General features: G+C 51.9%; 1 protein-coding gene across 2 annotated transcripts in view; it reads right to left on the minus strand.

The window, feature by feature from the left end:
* Window positions 1–475: 475 nt before the first annotated feature.
* The window catches only part of ZCCHC14 (zinc finger CCHC-type containing 14), a 58,502-nt gene continuing 35,506 nt past the window's right edge, over window positions 476–23,471 (minus strand). The window contains exons 4-14 of one of the 2 annotated variants that reach the window (XR_006961931.1): window positions 15,260–15,331; window positions 12,458–12,567; window positions 11,715–11,809; window positions 11,581–11,635; window positions 10,292–10,571; window positions 8,520–8,611; window positions 7,691–7,818; window positions 6,721–6,861; window positions 5,161–6,636; window positions 4,099–4,544; window positions 476–4,008 (exon numbers count right to left, since the gene is read on the minus strand). Coding sequence is in view for 1 of the 2 variants with exons in the window: in XM_047078888.1 (XP_046934844.1) it covers window positions 4,489–4,544; window positions 5,161–6,636; window positions 6,721–6,861; window positions 7,691–7,818; window positions 8,520–8,611; window positions 10,292–10,571; window positions 11,581–11,635; window positions 11,715–11,809; window positions 12,458–12,567; window positions 15,260–15,331 (2,505 nt within the window). In the remaining variant the exon portion in view is untranslated. Of the gene's footprint in view, window positions 4,545–5,160; window positions 6,637–6,720; window positions 6,862–7,690; window positions 7,819–8,519; window positions 8,612–10,291; window positions 10,572–11,580; window positions 11,636–11,714; window positions 11,810–12,457; window positions 12,568–15,259; window positions 15,332–23,471 lie in introns of both variants that reach the window. The other variant, XM_047078888.1, reaches the window with a different exon arrangement.

Here is a 23,471-nt window from a genome sequence, read left to right on the forward strand (position 1 = left end):
TGGGATTCTTTTGCCCTTGACCCTCTCCCCTGTTCACAAGTTCTCTCTCAAAAAGAAAATCAGTTTTTAGAAAATGGATTTGGGCAGCTGGGTGGCTCGGTTGGGCGTCTGACTCCAGCTCAGGTCACGATCTCACGGTTTGGGAGTTCAAGCCCCACCTGGGAGCCTGGAGCCTGCTTCGGATTCTGTGTCTCCCTCTTTCTCTCTGCCCCTCGCCCACTCACGGTCTGTCTCTGTCTCAGAAATGAATAAACGTTACAAAACTTACAGAAAAACTTTAAAAAAATTTTTTAAATGGATTTAAGACCACGTATCTCTTGTCAAATTGAGAAGGCAAGGTTTGACTCCCTAGTTTGGAGATCAAGAATTTCGATTTATTCAAAAAGATGTGTGCTCCATTTTCTATGAAACAAAGGCCTAATAAAATGAAACATTTTTTTTAATTTTTATTTTCAGTACATTAAATTTACTCATAAAAACATTCTAAAAATGTACAATTTTTCCTTTTTAACAAAGTATAATAAAACATAAAAACTTCAAAAACAGAATACTTAACATTTACAATTCAAAATCAAATTAGCAGAATATTAAATATTTACAAAACTATATCTTTTAAAAATATTTATAAAGTTACATGCAATTTGTAGAATTGACATAAAAGAATGGCTCAAAAATGGGAGAATTTTCCTTCATTCCTAAAAAGAAAATCTGTCCAATATAAGCTGTGAAGATTCTTGAGTACACGAAGTCTTCGGTTTCAGTACCAAAGCCTTCATCCTTGTGCATGTGAGAACTTAATGCATGTGAGGGGCTTGTTACGATACCCAGGACTGACTGAGGACACTGATGACGCACTGAGCTCCCCTCCACCTGGAACAGCGTAGCAAAGTCGACCTTGGGCCTCAACCAGCAAGTGTGTGGTTTCGAGAGTACTGATTAAAGACTTTTTCATTCAGAACCTCAGGACTTTGCAAATTGAGCCTCTTCAGAACCCATGGTTTTAAACGTCACCTGACTCATTCTTTGGGGAGTCGTCTGCACTGTGGAAAGGAGGTCCGCCTGCTCAGGTTCCACAGGCCCATCCTCTGGGAAAGACACGGCTTCCCTTACCATCCTTAAGATTCAATTCGTACGCCATCAGTAACTAGTATGTAAAACTAGCAAGGCATCAAATAACCCACCACAGAAGCAGGAAGAGTACAAAATGACAAGGAGTGAGGTGGGTGCAACCTGATTCCACTGGGCGAGCGCTCTCCAGGGACACTGGAGTGGGCCCAGAGCAAGCCTCTCGGTCAGATCCCGATTGATCAGATCTGCCGGTGCTCCCACCGGGCCGCGTGTGTGACGCTGGGCTGAGCTGCCGCCCCGCACCTCCACACACAGCGTAGTGCAAACTAGCTACAGTGACTTCTAAATAGTGAATTAAAACACCGAACCTACTAGCTACCATATTCACAAGCTGACTCCTGTGATCTTCTGGAGATTATAGATGATGCTGGTTGGTTGCTTTTTTCAAAATACCCAATCATGTACCTGCTTTGAAGAAAATAATTTTGTCTTTATTGTAAGTGCTAGCTCCCATTTCCTCAGTGCTCTTTAGCAATTACGAGTTTTAACATTTAAACACTTTCCAATTTTCAGTACTTTTGAAATAAAAATTAGAAAAGAAGGTAGAAAATTGGATGTTTGGCTAAAAAAAAAATTTAAATAGTTGTTTTACCTCGACATTGTATTCTACTTCAATCTGTACATTCCACTTCCCCCATTCTTGAAGACAAAAAAATGGGGTGAGAAACTTTGATATACGATAGACCACACACAGCCAAGTGGCCATGCCACACCTACCTGGTTGCTACAGCATTTGGAAACTGAGCCCATGGTTTCACGAAAATGACTACGTAGTTGAAAGGGTCAGTCGGATCTGTGTTTCTAAGAAGATGAGGACATCTGAGGAAATGCAAAACGCTCTTTAGGCTTAACGACTTTGGTTGCTTTTGGAGAGAAATTCATCGGAGATAATACTGCCAGCAAATATTCCCAAGTCCAAGTATGGAAATTCACTTGGGGAGAGATCGCACAGATCGGCAGCTGAATGCTTTATGTCCCGTGTATGTCACATTTACGTTTCACAATTCTCACCTTGGAATGGCCTCACTGGAGACATCACACCGCACATGCACTTCCAAAGACAACTGGGGATTTTTCTAAGACCTTTGATGACTGGAACACAGCCGCACAATGTCTGGACTCATTTACCTCAATTTGAATGTCATACTTCAAATCAAAGATCTTGTTTCAACTTCTTGTTATATGGAACGCTAACTTCTAATATTTATCAAAATAGTCCTAAGGGTAACAACAGACACTTTCATTCCCCAATACTGACCACTAAAACAAAAACCCTAAATATGATTTTTTTTCCTCTTGTTATGAGACAGTTTTCAACAATTTCACCGTGTTGAAATAGGATTTATTTAAAATATTTCTTTTTTTTTTTTTTTTTAAAAAACCAAAAAATTTAAAAGTTTGGCTTTCAGCACATGTCCAGGCCACCATAACGGCCTTCAGAAATATTAAAATCGTAAACATCAGTGGACACTCCCAAGTCTTCCTCTAACATCATATGACAAGTTCCAGGCTCGTACTCTTTAAGGCAAAGTTGTGTCAGTTCTCGTTATTTTGACATTTTGTAGTGTTTACAATTAAGAGATCAATGTCACATTCCCCCAAAAAAGTTGCCATAAGCATCACCATTGCTTCAAAACCGTATGTAATACTGTGCACTGGGAAGAGAGACGCGTACAGAGGTCTGTCCATTCTGCATTGCATAGAAATGAAACTCTACTAAAATAAAACGCTAAAAAACTACTAAAAGCCTTTCATTAAAAAATGTAACAACTCTGCTTTAGTTTCTCTGCAGCCAGGAAACGGATCATAAAATTTGAAGCCTCACATCACAGTGCCTCAAATTCTAGGGTATTCTTTTGATTTACACCAATTCGGCATGAGGCTGATTGTCCCATTTTAAGAACGGTCTGAGTATTATGATTTTTTTTTTTTTAATACATACTCCACTGCAAAATCCCTGGGCAAGGCCTAACCAATCAGTATTTTAATATGGAAGGCTTTAGTGTTTAAAGTAATATTGTTATTTGAGCAGAAAACTCCCTTTAGCTTTGAAGATTTAAGTCCCTACATTTCAGACCAAGCAACTTTCATTGCAATGGGGTGACACCGAGAGCTGTGTGGGATTTCTTTCCCACGTTGGATAAAACCACACTTGTGCAGATCTTGTGGCTCTGTCCTGTTGGTGCGGCCTCTTTCAGAGTCTTACCACTTTCTATTGTAGTTTTCCAGGTAACTTCTCACGGAACTAACCATTAATACACAGCCTAATACAAAAGAAGTGGACAGGAGAACGTTTCAAATCTTTTGCTCCTAAGTTACAGGACTGTATCATTGTTGAAATGTCTGTCTCCAGTGTGAATCCGTTAGCAGTCAGCCTTGGGGGCCTCGGGAGATCCGTGTGACATAAAAGAACTTGCCAACTTTGCTAAGGGTGTCGTAGCGTCCCTCGGAGCCAGCCCACGAAGGCCGGGCGGTTACCATGTCCCTGCGAGAGCTCCGTCGCGGTGGGAGACGACCAAGACTCCACGCTACTGACGGGCTGGGGAGGAAGGATTCTCAAAGCTCTGACAACTAGGGATTCTCTGGGACTTGGACCCTTAAGATATTAAGTTGTTGCGAGTAACTATTTCTATTTAATAATGTAGTTTAAATGTATTCGCAGAAAAAAAAAAAAGGAAAAGAAAAACCTGAAACTGCTGCAAGTGTTTTAAGGAGGGAAGGAGACGCTGACATCTTTGTCGTGTACCAAGTCACGCGGCCTGCTGGTGCCAACTCCTTAAACGCAGATTCTCCGAGTGTCTTGCACTGACTGGTCTCAGGGAGTCTGTCTCCCAAAACCGCAGAGACTGGCATCAGTTTACATTCTTCTGTAGTGCAATCCTTAAAAAGCCCAGAGAGATTAGTGTCTAACCACTCAAGGAACAGAACAAAACAAAAACAGAACAAAACAGAGGCGACATTTTCCCTCACCCAGGGGTGACCAGAGTCCGACTGGTGGAACGCCACGCAGGGGACTCCAACCCTCAGTACTCGAGTCCGATCTTGCGTAGCTGCCCTGGAATTACATGTGAGCCTGGAAGGACCGAGGATGGCGATGCTCCTCGGGAGACGGAGGTCTCTGCATCGCGACCACGGTGGAGGCGCCGACCAGGCGAGTCCTGACGTCAAGCTCCAATCTAGGATTTTGGCAATAAAACTGAGTTTGATGCACTCCTACACTAGGTTTTCTATCCAGTCTAGTAAAGTAAAGCACCTTTGGATTAAAAATATTAAGCTCAACAGCAACTAGACTTCTCGGTCTTGTATTTAATTTCCTTATGTCTCCATGGCTTAATAGTGTTCTGTTGCCAGAGGAAAATATCAGTCTGTGGAGTCCAGACTTTCTGCTGGAGGGGCATATTTCAACCTAAAAGTACCTAGAAGTGGGGGGGGGGAGGGGGGGGGAAAGAGATCAAATTTGAATCACTGCACAGTTAGCACAAACAACCAAGCTGTCCAAAGTTCTTTCTGGAGATACTGCTCAAGATGCGGTGCTGGATACCTGGACTACCTCTTCTCCCCACCCCCGAAACTAGACTCTACGAGTGCATCAGTGCAGACCAGGGGTCCCCTGGCTGGTCACCAGCCCAGTCCTCTGTTGACCAGGAGCCGGGACGGGGGCAGGGGTGGCCTGACCGGCACCACAGGCCTAGGACCTGCAGCATCTAGACTCACACGCCACACCCTTGGTTATCAGCTCAACCCTGAATCCCCCCCTCCGTGCTCCCCTCCGCTGCATGGCAGGAAATCCCACCGGGCCAGACGACCCGTCCCTGGCCAGCTAGGCCCTTCTAGAAGAAGGAGCAGGCTGAAATCAACAGTCTCAAAGACCAAGTAACCCTTCCAGGGGCTTCACGGCCTATGGAGAATCCCATGCTTCTCCAAAGAGCATTTGAAACATTAGTGTTCGCTTCCAAAAACAAGCCTGCGAGATTCCCTAAGGAGTAAGCCCTCGGGGGCGGCTCAGTCCGCCCCGTGGCCGCCCGCCTTTACCTTGCCGATTGAAGTCCATGGACGGCTGCTTGCAGTCCTGAGCGCGGTGCCCCGTGGCCCCGCAGTTGTAACACGACAAGTTGCCACTCTTCTTATGGCCCGGGCCGCCGCCGCCGCCGCCGCCGCCGCCGCCCACCAGCCCCGGCGCCTGGTACACGCCCGCCGCGCCCGCCATGAAGCTCTGCACGGGCGGCACGGCGAAGGCCGACTGGCCACCCAGCACGGGCTCGGGGGGCACGCCGCCGCCATAGGGCGAGTGCACCACGGGGAAGGCGCCGCCGCCGTACTGCTGGGCGCCCACGTAGCCGCTGCCGCACACGGGGCTGAAGGGCAGGAAGGGGAAGGGGAAGACGGACGGCCCCGAGAACGGGTGCTGGAAGTAGTTGGCGTAGCTGACGGTCAGGCCGCTGGAGCCACAGCTGCCGCTGCACCCGCACGACGTGCACACGACGCAGCCCGGGGGCGGCGCGGGCGCGGGCTGCTGGGGCGCCGACTGCTGCTGATGGTGGTGGTGGTGGTGGTGGTTCTGGGCGGAGGCGGGAATGTTCCCGGGGGAGCCGGAGCCGCCGCCGCCACTGTAGAAACTGCTTTCGGGGGCCGAGGAGAGCGCGGGGCTGGAGCTGGGGGCCGGGCAGCTGGGCACGGTGGCCATGCTGGCGAAGGACGTGGAGGGGTGGCTGCTGGAGGAGGCAGTGTTGCTGTTCGCACAGAAGCCGCCCTGCAGGGGCCCCACGGGCACACTGCTCATCGCAGAGAAGGCAGCTTTGGTGTTGGCGGTGTACAGGGCAGTCCGGGGGTTTATTATTGCAGGGGGCACGCTTATTTGCACATTATTAGAACAGGGAGTTTGCCCGGAAATGGCAGAATCCGCAGGGACGGATGAAGACACCAGGAGTTTGATGGGGGGCCGAGCCACGTGGAAGACGGTGCTGGACGTGCCCGCAGCAGCGGTGCTGGTCTCCCCGCCCGGGGCGGGCTGCGGGGCCGGCTTCAGGACTCTGTCCAGCGCGGACGTGTGCACGACTTTGGCGCGGGGACCAAAGGAGACGGTGGGTGACACGGCGCTGCTCTCGGCAAGCGCGGAGAGGACCTGCAGGGGCTGCTGGGGGCCGGGCGTGGGGGCCGCGTCGATCACAGCGTGGCCGAAGTTCTTGTCCACTTTGATGCCGCCTCTTGGTCCCGAGAGCTTACTCCGCTCTTCGAGAGACAGCAGCGAGTGCACGGAAGGCGGGAGGAGCTTCATGTCCGCGCCCCCCCTCTCCGACTTGTGCACGGAATTCAGCATCCGGATGGGCGCCAGGTGGGAGGCCGCAGCCATCATCTGGGGGGGCAGGGCGTGGTGGCCCGATGGACTGGAGCCCGCCTCGTTCTGCACGGGGAGAACCTGGGCCGTGGGCCTGGCAGAGCCGGAAGCGAAGTGGTTCAGGAGCATGACGGGCTTCTCCTTGTCCGAGCCCTCCAAGTGAATCTCCACACCTAGAGACGGGGACAGAGCGGTCAGCGCGCCGCCCCGGGCCAGCGCAGGGCCAGCAGAGCGCTCGGCACGCCGGGCGTCCTTACGTCTGTCGTTCTCCTCGGCGCTGTCCGAGCTCTCTTCCCGGGCCTGCACCCCCATCGGGCTGGGCGAGGAGCTGGAGCACTCGGAGGAGCTGCCTTCCCGGGCCGTCTGGTGAGGGGGCTGCTCCACTTCCACCCGCAGCGCTGCGGAAAAGGGGGGCCCACACGGGTCGCGCCGGCCGGCGGCTATCACACCCTCCCCGCCCCGCCTGAGGCACCCCCGTCGCGCTGCCCCCGTGAGGCGGGTGCCGTCACCCCACTTCAGACAGGACCCTGACGTTCGGAGAACACAGACTGCCGAGGGCCCACAGCGAGTTACTCACAGATGTGTGCGTGGGGCCGGGGGCCGCTGTGCCTCCCTACTCAAACGCCTGAGAAGGGAGAAGCGTCCCCCGGCCACCACGGAGCTACGTTAAGTGAGATCCACAACACCGAGGGACACCCGACACCCTGTTTTACAAGACCAAGGGACGTGACAACTTTGTAGTCAAATAACCACTTAAAAGCCACACAGGCATGTTTCTCTTCTTGGCCGTTACTGTCCATACGAGGGGCGGCCATCACAGGCGTCCTCCACCCCGTCTGAAGAGGTCCCCCGAGAGGGAGGCTGCGGTCAGGCAGGCTGGGCAGTTCGGGCCAAGGACCTAAACGTGACCCCTCTGCACCCGCCTGGGGAAGAAGAGTATCTTCATCTACTTTGGGGATTTCCTTCTCTTTCCCTCTCGCCAGGAAGCTTCTGGCTCTGCTTCTTTTGCCCCAACACCTTCAGGCGAGCCTCCAGCTTCTAACCCAAACGTCCCTTCTACCTTCTAGCGGTGGAGACGGTAAAAGCCAAAATAATGAGAAGTAACTGTATAGACTAAAATTATGCAAATGGCAACAGGGTGCGGTCTGTGATCTAACGATTCTCAAAAGGAAGGGCCCGAGATCCTGCATCACGGCCACCCGTGCCCATCCGTCCGTCCACACCTACCTGCAGCGTGGGCGCCTCGCACGGTCTGCACGGGACCCACGTGGCTGGTCGGGGGGACGCGAGCCACTCCGCTGCCGGTGACCGGGGGTGGAGCTGCAGGGTTCAGGCACCGTTTCTCTGACTTCTCCCTGTGTGGCAAGAAAGGGTGCGAGCAAGTGAGCGCTCAGGTCCTCTGCGGAGGAACTGCTTTCGTGCAGATTCCTTACAGGGGTGACTGCCCCGCACAGGTCCCCAGGTGTGGAAAACGAGGCACTGTGGCTGGTCAGATTCACTGCCAAGGGCCTTGCCTGGCACACCAAAACCACATCTGTAGAATTTTAAAAGCATTAATGAAGCTTTGAGAAGCAATCAAAATAATCCAATCAATGGCATTTAACTGTAAGTGCTGGTACCTGTTCAGCGTAGAGGCCGCTTTTAGGAAAACAGGCTTGGGCGATGTAATGTGGATCGAAGACAGCCAGGCCTGGACCCACCCCGAAATATCCACTGGCCCTAACTGACCAGCGTGCTCCTTACAACCAGGCACAGTTAGCAAAAATGGGAGAATTCCAGGCGTCGCCGTCCTTCCTCATCTTCCGCCTTTAGGAAGAGCCCCCTCCCCTACCGCCTCTTGGCAGACAGTCTCTCCTCTGCTGTCCTGCCCCTGCTCCCTGGTGCATTCAGTAGACTTCTATCTCCTTTGTTCTGCCTCAGGTGAATTCTTTCAACGCCTAGGTTTCCACCTGATCGTCATCCCACATTTGGGGGCCCCCATCTGATCAGGAGACACCCCCCACCCCGTATGTTAGAAATGAAATTAAACACACACATTCTGCAGCTGCACACTTACTTCTCCAGCTCTAGCTGAGTCTTGAGTTTTTTCTTTGCTCCCATGGTGAGGGATTCAAATTTATTTAGATCTTCCTCAGTAAGGCTCAGAAACTTCCATAGAAGAAAGAAATTACAAAGTTATTGAGAATCAACTTTGAAAACAAAGAACCTGAGACATAACTTAATAAATGCATTCTACCAGTAGGAGAGGTAAATGGATCAAACCTAACTGGACAATGAAAGCCTTGGGAACATGAGGTCACTTGCTAAACGATATGGTGTCCCTTGTTCAAAATACGAAACGGTCACTCTACACATGAGGCTCACAGGCCGTGTCCCCCAGGCCCTCCACTCACCGCCTGCAGAAGCCGGGGCACCTGGAAGGTCCACGACAGGCAAGTAAAGAAAATGCCCTCAGTTTCCACTTCTACAGAGACTGGACCGGTGGAAGTGTCCCCCTCCTGTCCTGGGATCTACCCCCTCAAATGCAAGCCATTTATTCTCCTGCGGACAGGGACTATTCTTTTAACAGCGCTTTTGTCTCAAACACCACCACTTTAGGGACAAAGCCACTTTGTCCTGAAGCAAGTGATCCAGGAGAGCAGAGCAGATGTCATCTGAATCGAATGGCTAGCTAACCGGAGGTCTGACACCAAGAAAACACAACACTCTGGTTCCGTAATGTCACTGGTGATGTTTATGGCTAAAATTCAACTCCTACATTGTAACATTTTAAATTGACCATGAGGCAAGGCTGGCAAAATGTGGTTTTCAAGAGTTATGAATCGTAAGCCAAGGGTATTACAAATACAGTAAAATCTTGGTTTGTGAGCATAATTCATTCCAGAAACATGCTTGTAATCAAAGTACTCATACCGAAGCGAATTTCAAGAACCAGTGGCTCAGTTGTGATCATGTGATGTTCAGCATCATGTACGACTCATAGTGCAAGACACTGCTCGTTTATCAAGTTAAAATTTATTAGAAATGTTTGCTCGTCTTGCAAAACACTTGCAAACAGGAACAAGTTACTCGCAATCCCAGGTTTTACTGTATACTTAAGAGCCGTCTTTTATTAGGTACTAAAAGCTTGATTTCTAGGTTCATTGCAGATTTTTGGACACATGAAATTTTTACATAGCTAAAAGCACCGAGTGACTGCACCCAGCAGGGGGAGTGAGTTCAAACACTGCTACAGGCCTCATTTAGTTTTATCGCCAAGACACCAAGACTTAAGAAACTTCAGAATCTTCTAGAACGAAAAAATGCTCACCAAAATTCTCTATTGTAAAAAACTATCCCTATGTAGAACTGCTCGAAAGACACAAAACTGATCTATTCCTTTTGGTTCTATGACCCTCAATCGAGCCAGATCATCAGTGGGTTGTTCCCTTGGGTCCAAGCATTCGGGACCCCTGTAAAATGGGCCCTTCCTGCACTGGAAGGGAGCGTGCGCACCAGAAATTCCCCATTCCTGCCGATGGCAGGGACGCTGGGGGATACGATGTCCTTCAAATTGCACGGAGTATCTAACCTGCGGAGACCACAGTTAGCTTTAAAAAAACATGTTTACAACCAGTCCTGTTCCAGTTTTTGCTTTGGCCGCAGGGAGACTTCAAATCCAAACCCACCACCCCCCTCCAGTGAGCGTGCAGGACTTGGGGCACACACCCGTAGGTGTCAAATACCAGGCCGTGTGACTTCCACAGCATGGATGGCAAGACACCCAACTCAAGCCCGCTAGGAACGAGCTCAGAGGAAGACTACGTTGCCTGCAGGTCACCCACGTACCTTCTCCATCGTGAGCTGTTTGAAGACGGGGTAATACTTGTGCAAGCGCAGTTTCCTAAGCCAGTCTAAGATCCCATTCTGCTCCTGGGTCTGAGGGGTCTGCAGACTGGAGGGCATCAGGATGGCGGGCGACGTGTCCATCTGGGCCCGGTAGGCCAGGGCTGAGCCGGCACCCCCCGCGTGGGAGCAGTGGGGCAAGGCGGCCGCGCTGGCCGAGTGCTGCATGTGGTGCTGGGCGCCGCTCTGAGAGGAGGGGATGCCGGCCACGCCACACACGGGCCTGTGGGGACAGCAGACAGGTGGTTGCTGCCGCGGACGAGAGAGAGGGGCACGGGGGCCAGCTCCGACAGGCTGGACTGCACGGGAGGCCCAGCCCCTGCCGACATCAGAGCCCTTTTTTGCCGCCGCCCCTCCCCGACACCACCACCCTGAAGGTGTCCGTAGCTGTGCACACGTACACATAAGTGCACACGCTTCTGTATCTGTAGGGTGTGCGTGAGTACACGCATCTGTGCGTAGACAGGTGCATTCGTATGCTCACGCTGGAGCGTATGCACACGTATGTGTGTTCGTGTGTGTCACCGCCAGACTTTTGGTTTCACTGTCTCATTTGTTACTTCTGTCATACATGACAGAACGGACTCCTACATCTTTAACAACTGAATGCGTGTTTTCTGACCGAGTCCCAGCAGCGGGCTGAGAGGAGCGCTCCGCATTCGGCTTTCTGCCCTGGCCCCATTCACACCAGACCGCAAATCCACACGTGTATCGCGTGCTCCCTCTGTGCCACGCGGAGGGGAAGAGGGCAGCACTTCCACGGGCCTCGTTACCTGACGGCATCGTCACACCATCTGTGCACCTGTGTGACTGTGACACGGGCCCATTTTAATGGCCCGTTTGTCCCCTGAGCACTGCGACAGTTGCTGTCGGGCCTCATGCTGACAGAGGATCCTTGGAGCACTGGCTGTGCCACCTCACGGCCACAATCGCTCCCTGGTTGCTTATAAAAAGGAAGATTCCCTGAAATTCTGGTTTCCTAGCATGTGCGGGGCCCGGAGACTGGCATTTGCGATAAAGGGTCCTTGTGAATTCCGGCTCCAGTAGCTCAGAAAACCACTTGTTTCTCTATGTGGAGAAGTCATAAACCAGAGCATCTGAATCCAATCCTCTCACAGCATTATTCGAGACCAACTCCAAAAATGACTTCACTCTGGGAACAAGTCTTTACACATCATCAGCAGAAGCTCCACCCTGACCTGAAACGTGCTGGTTACCCAGGAACGTCTCACCTTCCAGACACGCCCATCACGGTGCCCACTTTGGAAAGGGAAGGGGTGCCAGGACCTGTAAGTTACAATAAATGTCAGAAAGTGTACACACAATAAAACGGTTTTGTGTATTTCATCACATTTCACAAACTCACTTGGACTTTGAAGCTGTTGGGTGGGAGATGAAGTGCTGAAAAATTTCTTAATGTGGTCATTTTTCAATACATGAGAAGGTAACGAAGTCAAATACCTAAAAATTAAACAAAGTGGTTTTATCAGCATTAAGGTGGTATTCCCAAAAACTCACTGGGAGACAAATTTTAATTTCCAATGAAGAGAAACACACACTAGAGTGAGGTGAACAAAAGCACCACAACCCGTACTCTTTCTGCTTCAATTCAGCTGGACCCCTTTTACGACTCTTACCACCCCCCGGAGCCACCTCCGTCGCAGGGGCTGGGTCTCCGGGCCCGGACCCAGGCAACATGCCTGCCCGCTCCGCACACTGACCAAGCCAGGGCACACTCTGCGGCTGGGGGACGCTGGCCGGGGGACTTCATCGGGCCCTGTTTTGCCCTGCAACAGTCTCAACTTTCCACTATGGGACCTCATTTCATCAAACTGTCAAAATCACACTAAACAGTGACATATACTATGAAATTCCTTTACTCGTATCTTCAAAAGCATGCCTTTCAATTCTCCATAAGGGAGGAAAATCCATGGAGGCGAAACAGAGACCCAGACTGCTGAACACAACATGTCCCCTCAAGAGCTGCTGGGGTGACCACGAGGCTCAGGTGTGCACTCGCCCAGCCCTGGCCACGCCACAAGGCCCACGGGCAGGCACCACGGGGCAGCACCCCTGGCCCGCGGGTGCAGGGGCACAGTGGCGCATTACCTCAGGTCCGCTTCCAGATCCATGTGGCTTCGCTCTACGTAAAAGGAATCTGGGCCAGCCAAGCAAGGAATGAATTTCTCCAGATTTTCTTCAGGGTACAGCTGAGGTAACTGAAAGAGACAGAAAAGCATCGGAGGTCTGTCAAAATTCACTTGACACGGGAACCCCTGCGGTTGAGAACCGGGTAGGTCCTGGGTGCTGACATCTGTGGGACACTATAGCCCACCCTTGTCTCAGATCTCTGGGATTTTACTTCCACTCGGGATGGGAAAGCCACAAGAGAACATCACTCCCACCACAGCTTCAGGAAAAAGCTTGGTCATCTACACAATCTCCTTCCCGTGAGCCCATCAGAGAACTAAGTTGCGAGGTCACTATGTGAACTGAATTTCAAGAGGGACCTGCCCCTCCAAGGAGAGACAAAACACATGACCCATCTCTGTGGCAGAGCACAAGGAAGAGGGGGCCACCACGCCAGCAGGCAGAAGAGGTCAGAAGACGGGACACTTCCCGCAGGCTGAGCGTGGGCCAAACGTCAGTCAGGCGAGAGCCCCAGACGCCAGGGGAGCGTGCCCTCCTTCCCAAGCTTGCTTCCACAGGAGACTGGAGAGAGTCCCCAGGGTGGCAGAGGTGGGGGCTGGCTACCCCTGGGGGCCTGGCAGGAACCCCCAATGCCTCTCCCTGGAGCCTTCTCTAAATCCGAGACAAAAGCCCTTAAGCCTTAGGGATGAGGCGGAAGCAATACCCTCCTGCCTCTACAGGAGGGGAGGGAGTCTGCTTGGCATGAGGCCACAGGCAGAGACGCCCTGCTTCTGGGGGGAAGGTAGTACGCGCACGACCCTCCGGCCCTGACGAAAAAGCAAAAACCCTCTTGGGCAGAGGATGCTACGCCAGGACAAAGCCAGGATCAGCCACTGTTGGGGAAGAAAGGGGCAGGGATGCCGAGAAAGCCCCCCAGGGCCCCGTGCCTGGGACTGAGGCCGGACCAAGGGGATGGAGAACACCTCACCCCTACGTCTGTTACCAAGCAACAAGTGACCGCAGTCTCCCCTCCGGTTCAGGGAGAGCCCCTCCGGGCCATGGACACAGAGGACTACTGAGGGCTAAGAATGAAGTCGGACCACTGACAGGAACCTCTGACACTGCAGGCCCCTCCCCCGGCTCCAGGTGCAGTGAGGGACCAGAAGCCCGCAGGGTACACAAGCCCACAGCAGCAACAAAACCCAAACCCAGCTCAACTCCTGACTGGACCAATGCGAGGACCCCCCCCCAAGGGCCTGAGAGCAGCGGCAGGGCGCCCATTCCCAAGCAGATACATGGCTTCCCTCGGTTTCTACATTTTCTAAGCACGATGCCTATCATTCAGTCAAAAATTGCAAGATACAGGGGGAAAAAATAAGAGGGAAAAAAAACTATGGTCAAGCTAATCATCAGAGCCAGACTCAGAGATAACCCAGATGCTGGAACTATCAGACAGGATTACAAAATAACCATGATTAACATACTGAAGGATTTAGTGAGAACACAGACAACACACATGAACAAACGGGAAATCACAGCAGAGAGATGGAAACTTGAGTAGAACACATGTCAAACAGAAAAGCTAGAAGAAACAAAAAAAACCCAGGGAAACAGAAAACCACGGTCCCAGAGATGAAGAACTCGGCACGTTAACTAGCCTCAGGAGCAGCCTGGGCAGAGGTGAGGAGAAGCCCCAGGGGACTTGAAAACAGGGCAACAGAAACTGTCCAACCGAAACACACAGCGGAAAGAGCAAGAAAAACAAACAGAGCACCCAAGGGCTGTGGACAAGGTCCAGGTGCATGGAGCGGACATCCCAGGGCCAGAGAAAGGATGGGGCAGAAGAAACATGTGAAGAGATCATGGGTGAGAATCCTCCAGAATTAACAAAAGGCAATAAACCAGATCCCCAAGGAGGCCAGGGAGCCCAAAGTCCAGCAGACAAGCAGCACTGCGCCCACCCAGCGGGTCCAAGTTCCCGCCTGCATCACCACAGGCCAGAGCGATGGATCGAGAGGCCAATCGAGAGGCCAGGCACACAGGAGAGGCCAATCGAGAGGCCAGGCACACAAGAGAGTAGCGTTCTCAGTGTGACAGAGGAAAGTGCATCCAGGGGGAGGGGCAGTGATCCCAGAAAGCATGGCTCACAGGCCAGGAGGAAAGGCGCCAGCAAACAACTTCTGTCTGAGCTTTTAAAACAGGACCCATCACCTGGATTTTCTCCTGCAGGATTACGTCCTTGACTTCATAGTGAAAAACATAACACTCGCTTCGGAGACACCTTACATACGTCACTCCGTGAAATAAGGGGACTCATTAAGATGCACCTGCTTTGGCTAAAGACAGAGGTTCACCACTCTGACCCGGGTCAGTGGACTCCGAACACGTATTAGCCATAAAGGCACACACGTGCCTGCGTATGTACACATGTCAAGTGGCATTTAGTTAGTACTAGAACCTTTTGTTCGGGTGACAGCTGTTGAAACAACTGGAAAATCCAGTATGTACGACAGACCCAGGTGGAACCAGGTGGAGTCTCTCTGAGCCTCCGCTGCAGAGTAACCACACCAAACACCCCTCAGCTGCCTGTGCAGGCCACAGCGTCCTGCGTCTTCGTGCTCTCCACAACTGCAGGGAGATCAGATCGCGGCACCGGGGACCAGGCTTTTATGGCCACGCACCAATTACTTGCTCTGCCGGCTGAAGGAAGCCATCCACTGAAATCACTCCGCAGTGTTATCAAGAGCCTTTTAATTTTTGAAGAGCCCTTAATCACCTTACCTTTGACATAAATTCAGTCACTTCAGAGGAAGATTTGGTTACTGATGTTACTGAAGAATCAGACCACAAGACCTTGAAAACAAACAAACAAACAAACCTTAAAAACAGACGCCACATGTGTGACTCACAACGCACCTGTCCGGGGAATCTTCGTGGGCACAGGTGCAGTGAGCGCGATGAGCCCTAAGCGTGGTGGACCTTGTGAATGGGGCAGTTACACATCCCCTGACTCGTGAGAGGAAAGCTCACCTGGCTCAAGTCCCTTAAGGCTTAACTTCCTGTTGTGTGCAATTATTCAAATATCGCCAATTACTCACAAGCATGGAGTCTGAGGCTGGCTCCACAAACTCGTACGCAGTCGCTGACCCTTACGACCGGCCGTGTATGCCAGCGCCCACCGTCCTCAAGTGCACCTCCTCTTAGGTCAGAAGGAGACGAGGCCCCTGCCCTCGGGGACCTGACAGAACAGGCCCGGGCCAGTCAGAACTAGCAGAGCGCTGGGGCCACGGGCTGGGTAAAAAGCACCAGAAAGGGCTTTCTGGAAGAAGCTCTACAGTGCCGCGTGTGCCCAAGACTGTCCATACTGCACTTACTCACCCGCACACGAGGGGTGGGAGGTTGTATTTCATCCCGGGGTCAAAGCGGGTCTCCCGAGACGGACTGCATGCGCCCTGGGGGGAGGGCTGTGTCACCTCCCTCCCATTTTTCCAGTGTTTCCTGACCACCTGTGGGCACCACCAACAAGTGGTGGGGGGATGAGAAGGGGCGGGGGTGAATGGAGGTGGGGGTGAGTGGGGGTGGGAGGAGGCGGGCGGGGGTGGGGAGCAGCACTCAGGTGCCTGAACTGGGAAGTAGCATGTCCACCACAGGAAGAGGCGCGCGGGTGTGAGGGGTGAGGCGGGCAGGGCCACGACAAGAGGGGTTAGACCATGAAGCAGGGATTTTGCCCTCAGATCCAGAAGAAGCCACTGGAGGGTTTCAAGCCCAGAAGTAAAGTGACGAAAAAGAACGCATTATGTTTCCAGCGATGGAGTAGACAGAGCGTGGCGGTTTGGGTGGCCCCCCTCTGCTCCCCCCTCCTGCCAGCACCTTCTAAGAAACAGCCCACCGTGGCCCCCCACGTCCCCTTTCCTCCGCCAAAACCCACACGAGTCCCTTCCATCCCCACAGGTGCCGTGACAAATATGAAGGTGGCCGTCTCACCAACCTCCCACGAGACACAAGCCAACTGAGGAAAGGGCTCCTCCCCTGACCTCGGAGCTCCGGTGCGCAGCGGCCTCTCCGCGTCACACGCTGGCGCTCTCCGAACGAATGTGCCTCGCCGCCCAGATGGACCCCACAAGGTGCACTTAACTAACCTGCTACTGCGTGAGACAAACAACTCTCAAGACACCGGCCACACGTTTGGAGCAAGCTGCTTCCCACGAAATACCAGTACCATCCACGACCAGAGGCAGGAACGCTCTGGTCCTTAGACGCTGGGCCCAAAGCACTGCTGACGTCCCGCGTCTGTCAAAGTGCAACACGGGGTGGAGGATCTCTCTTCTCCTCGTGCCTCTCAGACCAGGGAGGACTGAGTCCAGTCGGAGTCTGCCTCTTTCTGTTCACGTTCACATCCGTGAATGCATCTTAGACCCCATGAAACACGAAATCCAACGCCCAAGCAACAAGCGCAGCAAGGACAGATCACGTTATGTTGAAACAGACAATCTGCTGCCCCAGAAGTCATGTGCTTTCAACAGGCAAAATCACGGCAGGTGTCAGCTCCTGATACATTTCCATTTACTTCCCAACGGAGCTGATAATTCAGCCTAAGGCAGACAGAAAGCAAGGGCTCACTTCCAGGCCGGCCTCGGCACCACCATGCTCTACAGCTGACACAGCTTCCTTCACGCTCACCCTCAGCCTTCCCTGCGGGCCCACACCCCTGCACGAGAGGAGGGCACAGGCCCCGGGAGGGGCATGGACACAGAACAGCCTCATGGCACGCCACGTGCTAGACACATGTCCCGTCAAATTCAAGGTGGCACCAACTGTAAGCTACCCCATTATCTTACGTACCGCCAAGGAAAAAACTTGCCAGACAAATTATGGCACAATATTTTCCTGTCGCTTGTACCTATTCAAAGAGCTACTAAGACAGACTGTAAAATACCCCAAGAATAAACAAAACGCAAAACGTGCACAAAACAGATAGACTACGTCACATTATGTCTCAGTCCCCTGACTTACTTCTCAGCTCCATCCCCGACGTCCCTGTGTCGCCCACAGCACCTCAGCCAGAGGCCCTGCCACAGCCCGGACATGAGCAGGCGGGCCCAGCACTAGAATATCTAGCACCAGGCCTTGGAGAGCCCAAGTAGGCCTGGTATAAACAAAGGCCTTGTGCGAAGAAGAAAACAGTTTTAAAAAACTAAAAACAATCATTACTATTCTCATTGAACTACAGAAGAAAGCATAGCCAAGAACAGGATGCTATGAAAAAAGAACGGCCAGAGAAAAAGCGTGCCTTGAAATGGAAACAGGACAGGAGTGAGAGGGGAGATGATGCAGTCTTCCATAAAGTGGACCGAAATACCAAAGGGAAAGAAAACAGAGAAAAATATAAAAGAAAGAACCAGTCTTGAGATCCAAAATGCAGACAGCAGGAGTTCCAAAGCAAGAAAACAGAAAAGCAGAGTAGAGGAAATCAAAAGGGAGGATTCAGGACGAGGCCCCCAAATGATGGATGTGAGTTTTCAGGTTAAAAGGGTCCATGCAGTCCCAGCACAATGATGAGAACAGACCCACAGCCAAGCATGGGTGAGGAGTGGGCAAACACCCAGGACTGAGGAAACCCTGAAAAGCACCAGTGAGACAGGAGTGCTCCCCATTTCCTAAGGAAGAGTGATGTCCAGCCGCCAACTGAGTGTTCTCAGCACCACGCCAGGAGCATACAGACCTCACACACTGTACCTCCGGAGAGCCCTAAGAAGCCACCAGACGAAGGATGACATAAGACCCGAGAACAGGCAATGGTGCCTGCATGGAGGGAGGCAAGTGGTGGTGAGGGGAGAGCCGCGTGCCCACCAAGGACCGCCGCTCCACACGGTAGCAGAGTCGCAGCTCAGAGATGGAAGCAACGGGGTGCTGGGACTGAGTGCGATGAGGGGTTTCGGACGACTGGGGGACTCCTAGGGTGAAGCCACTTCTAGGCACCGCTCCTTAAGCAGGAACCAAACCGGCACACAAACAGAGACAATTCCAGGGAAAGCCCTGAGCACGTACCACGTGGCTCCAGGATCAGCAACCCTCACACAGTCACACTACTACCACGCAGCCACCGTGGTACACATCAAGACACGCTGTTCCCTGCTCCTCCTGGCCGTGGACGCAGAATTACTGGACTCTCCACACTCTGCATACAGAGCTGATAGAAACAGAAACTTAATTCAAAAAATAGTGGTCAAGACTCATCTTTGCCAACGCTGAGATGATACTCAGAGAAGTCAAGATTATTTTGAAATGAAAAAATAAAACTTCCAAAGAAAAGATCTAGCACTAAAATAAACGTAATGCCTGGATTCCTGGGAAAGAATGGCACAAAAAGAATGTTTTTTTCATTAATATTGTTCCACAGTTCTCTTTAAGTCAATTAAAATCCTACAGTCCAGTAAGTATTTCAAGGGGTTGGGTCATCTTTTGGTCTTTTTTCCCCCCTCTATCCTCACATCTAACAAGAAAGTCTTTTCATTAAAAAAAGGTTCAGTTATTCGAGTGTCTTAACAGTGAGAGGGAGAAAGCTGGTAAATGCGGACATTTCCCACGTACGTGGTTACGTACGAACTTGGGATTTCCAGTCGCTTGCTTCCTGCCTCCTGATCTGCTCTCCTCAGTAACCAGTGACTAGCAATGGCAACTTCCGCAAAAGACACAACCAACTCCATGGAAAAGAACAGGAAGCGCAAAGTGCAACCTGTAGTACAGGTTTACATACTGACGGCATCTCAATCCGGCTACACGGGCCCTCCTATAAAAGGCCCTCCTATAAAAGACACCTTTCATCTGTCTCCTGGAGAACAGGGATATGTACAAATTAAAGCTGGAGATAAACAGGACTGCGAAGACGGTGGGCAGGGGCCACGGACCCCTCCCGGACCCGGGAAGGCTGGCAGGAGGAAGGCTTCCCCGCGTCCCCTCTGCTGCCAGCACACAGGCCCGCCGCCACGCGCGGAGGACGCCCCTAGAAGTGTTCTCCCTGCTCTAGTCCCAGAACAGGAGCTGTTTATTTCCGTACAAGAGATGCCACACTTAACGGACAACTTAATTTTCAACAGTTAGGGTTCTGTGGGCAAAAGGAAAGGCTTAATCCTCAGGTAGCTTTTTAAAAAAAGTTTTACTGAGTTACAACAGACGATGAACTGCACCTATCTAAAGGGTGTAAAACTCGGTAATTTTGGGCACGCATCTATGCCCAGGAAACCATCACTCCTGTGGATACAATGAACACACCCGTCACCTCTAGAAGCTTCCTCCTCCTTTCCTGAGGAGGCTGCTCCTGCGTCACTGTAGTTAGTGTCCACCTCCTACAACCTTCTGCAAGTGGGCTCGGACAGAATACACTCTTTTCTGGCGAGGGCTCTGGCTTTTCGTACACAGTGTCATTATTTGCACATTCTCCACATTGCTGGTGTAGCAACAGCTCAGTCCTTTCCACTCCGGGTAGGCCCACACCCTCCTGTGGACGGATATTCGGACTGGTACACATAAAGCTGTCGTGAACGTTCTTGTACAAACCTCTGTGGGAACAAATGCTTTCATTTCCTGCAGATCAACACCTTGGAGAAGAACTGAGGGGTCAGACTTCAGGGAAATATTTAACTTTGTAGACAACTACCAGATACCCTGTAAAGACACTGCAGCCCTGTGCACACGCCCCACCAGTGTGGGGACGGTCCCCAGCTGCGGCCACCACGTGGGCACGCAGAGCCTCACTAGGGGTCTACCTGACGTTCTCCTAACGACTAGTGAGACAGACGGAGTATGTGCTCACTTGGGACATCCGTCCTCCAAACACGTCCTCTGCTCACGTGTCCGTTCACATCTTTGGCTCATTTTTTATTGGGTTGTTTTCTTATCACTGAGTCTGGAGAGTTCTTTACAAACTCTAAATAAAAACTCTACCAAATATGTAACTTGCAACCACCTTCTCCTGGTGTGTGGTCTGTCTTTGCACCTCCTCAAGGCGCCGTTTTTTTTTTTTTTAATTTTTAAATGTTTATTTTTGAGAGAGAGAGAGAGAGAGAGAGCGCACACGCACAGGGGAGGGGCAGAGAGAGAGGGAGACACAGAATCTGAAGCAGGCTCCAGGCCCTGAGCTGTCAGCACAGAGCCTGATGTGGGGCTCGAACTCATGGAACTGTGAGATCATAACCTGAGCCGAAACGAAGAGTCGGATGCTTAACTGACTGAGCCACCCAGGCGGCCCTCAAGGTGCCTTCTGGGGACGAAGTTTGACATCCTGAGCAAGTCCAATGTATTTATTTTGTCTTTTATGGATCATGTTCTTGGTGCTGTTGTGAAGAAATCCGCCTCGCCATACAGTCTTGTATGCTTTCTTCCACACTCATAATTTTAGGCTGTGCGTTTAGGACTATGACCAGTTCTGAAGTAATCTTGTATAAGGTGTGAGGTTTGGTCAAGGTTCCTATTTTTGCATATAGGTGCTTGCTCGGGAACTGTTGTTGAAAAGACCATCCTTGGTGCACCTGGTGGCTCAGTTGATTTAAGCATCCAACTTTGGCTTAGGTCATGATCACACAGTTCATGGGTTCAAGCCCCATGGTGGGCTCTGTGCTGACAGCTTGGAGCCTGGAGCCGGCTTCAGATTCTGTGGCCTCCCTCTCTCTCTGCCCCTTCCCCGCTCACACTCACTTGCTCTCTCTCTCTCTCAAAAATAAACATCGAGAAGAGAAGAGAAAGAGAGAAAAACAGAGAGGGAGGGAGGGAGGGAGGGAGAGAGAGAGGGAGGGAGGGAGGGAGGGAGGGAGGGAGAGAGAGAAAGAAAGAAAGAAAGAAAGAAAGAAAGAAAGAAAGAAAGAAAGATCATCCTTTCTTCACTGAACAGCCTGCCTGCCAATTGGCCGTTTGCCTGTGAGTCTAACCATGGACTCAGAGCTGAGGACGCCCCTCCACCTTGTGGTGACCCCCCAAACCGGCGCCCCTGGGGTCTAGTAGCAAGTCCTAAAGTCAGGAGTGTGTGGCTTCCAACCGTCTTCTTTTCAAAATTGCCTGGACTACGCTACTGTTCTTTCGATACACACTTGAGGGCTGGCTTGTTGATTTCTAAAACGGAAAAATCCACTGGGGCTTATATTGGCGGGGGGGGGGGGGGGGGGTCGTTCCAGATGATAGAAGGGTAAGCCAAGGCAGGTTCACTGCTGGCCCCAGGCCACCCACACGCTGTTAGCAGAGTTCCCAGTTATATGCCCAACTGTACGCAGCCCCCAGGTGGCCTCACTTCCTTGCGGGACAGGAGTCCCCAAGCTGCCGCATAAACGGCAGCCATCAGCGGCACCCGTCTAAGCCCAGCACAGAACAAGCACACAGTTTAAGCTGCGCAAAGTGTTTTGTAAATAATATTTTTTTCATGGTGACTACGTCCTTCCTTTGTGCCTTCAAAGACAGTTTGGGCTGTGAAGTCCTTAAGGATATCAAGTCAGCACCCCAAAAGAAAAACCAGTTTGGACTTCCGGGTTACTGGAGGATTATCACTTTCCCGAACACAAGAATACTTTCACCAGTTCTCACATCAGGAGGAGGGAGCTCTTCAGAAACCGAAGCTTCTGCGTTAAGTGCTAAAACACTTCAGCTTACCCACTGGGATAGAAACGTCTTCAACTACACACCTCACCCGTGTGACGGCATCCACACCGGGCGACGCTCCCAGGTCCGGTGCCGCCAGCTCGGAGCTGCCCGTGGCCACAAGGCCGGGGCTCCAGGCTCCTCTCGGAGTCGTGCAGCTCACCTGCAGGGGACTCAGGGCACTGCGTCCCCATTCTTGCCAGCCCGCTGCCTCCCTACCCCTGACCATCACTCCCTCCTCCAAGGGGCCACAAGAGGCTAAGTGTGTATTTCACCAAAGCTCGTGTCTTCAGAGAGAAGGTGTGGGCATCGTGTCGGACACAGTCACCACACCTCCCACAAGCCCAGGTCGTGGGCCCAAGGACGGGGGCAGATCGAAGCCTAGCATGACTAGATGGGCTGAGTGGGGCCCCCTAGCCCAGAACGGCTCCACCCCACGGAGGCGGGGGACCCCTAGGGGAGAGATGGCAGAGAGGCGCAGAGCACGAGGGACAGGAAACGTGCTCAGGGTCCCAGGGACCTGCTAAGTCCCGCCCCTTTGAGGCCTTAAAGATTTCAGGATTCCAAGGTTCTCCCGTTGCTGAGACGTGGATGCCAGTCCCAAGTTTTGACAACCTCCAAAACCTTAGGCAAGTCTTTCCCGTATATTCGAAGACACATGCATAGAACAGGAACAACGGACCCCCATAATGCAGTGTATCTCCCAAATCAAAAGAAGATTTTATTCTTTAGTGGTAAAAGTATTTCAAGTATTTCAATGTAGCTGCTGAAAAATTAGTGAACCACACACAGCATGCGTACTAGATACTAACCAGAAGCTTTGATTCCTGAGAACACTCCCCACAAGGATGCAGGAAGCAGGTTTCCTTGTCAATCAGTATTCAGGCACATGGTCAAAGGAGAACCTCACACAACATGGCGGGTAAGAAACAGAACCGTGGGGACACGGCCACCAGAATACATTTCCCAGCCTTTTCTGCAGCTAAGTGGGACCAAGAAACTCAGTTTGGGTCAACAAAACAGAAACAGAAGTACCTGTGGCTGCTTTAGGAATGTTCCTTAAAAGAAAGAGAAAAGTAAACTTTCCCTTCCTCTTCTTGCTACCTGGAATGAAAATGTGACGACTGGAGCCCTGGCTGCCACACTGGACCGTGAGGCTCGGGGTTGCACCCCAGGGGATCAAAGCAGTCGGCTGGGAGAGCCCAGGCCCCGAAGGACCTCCCCAGCTTGCCTCCTGGCACACTCTGAGGCCACCGAACCACCGTTACTGTGTGCCTCCAATCCTAATACACAGCGTGTCTCAGTTTTCACACGGAGTCTCTGCTTCGGCCAACTCTGGTGAGCAGCCAGCAGCAGCTGAGCACAGCAG

The sequence above is a fragment of the Lynx rufus genome, unplaced genomic scaffold (assembly GCF_022079265.1).
Source record: "Lynx rufus isolate CCGP_SWC_20201006 ecotype Redwood Valley unplaced genomic scaffold, mLynRuf1.p SCAF_16, whole genome shotgun sequence".
NCBI lineage: Eukaryota > Metazoa > Chordata > Mammalia > Carnivora > Felidae > Lynx > Lynx rufus.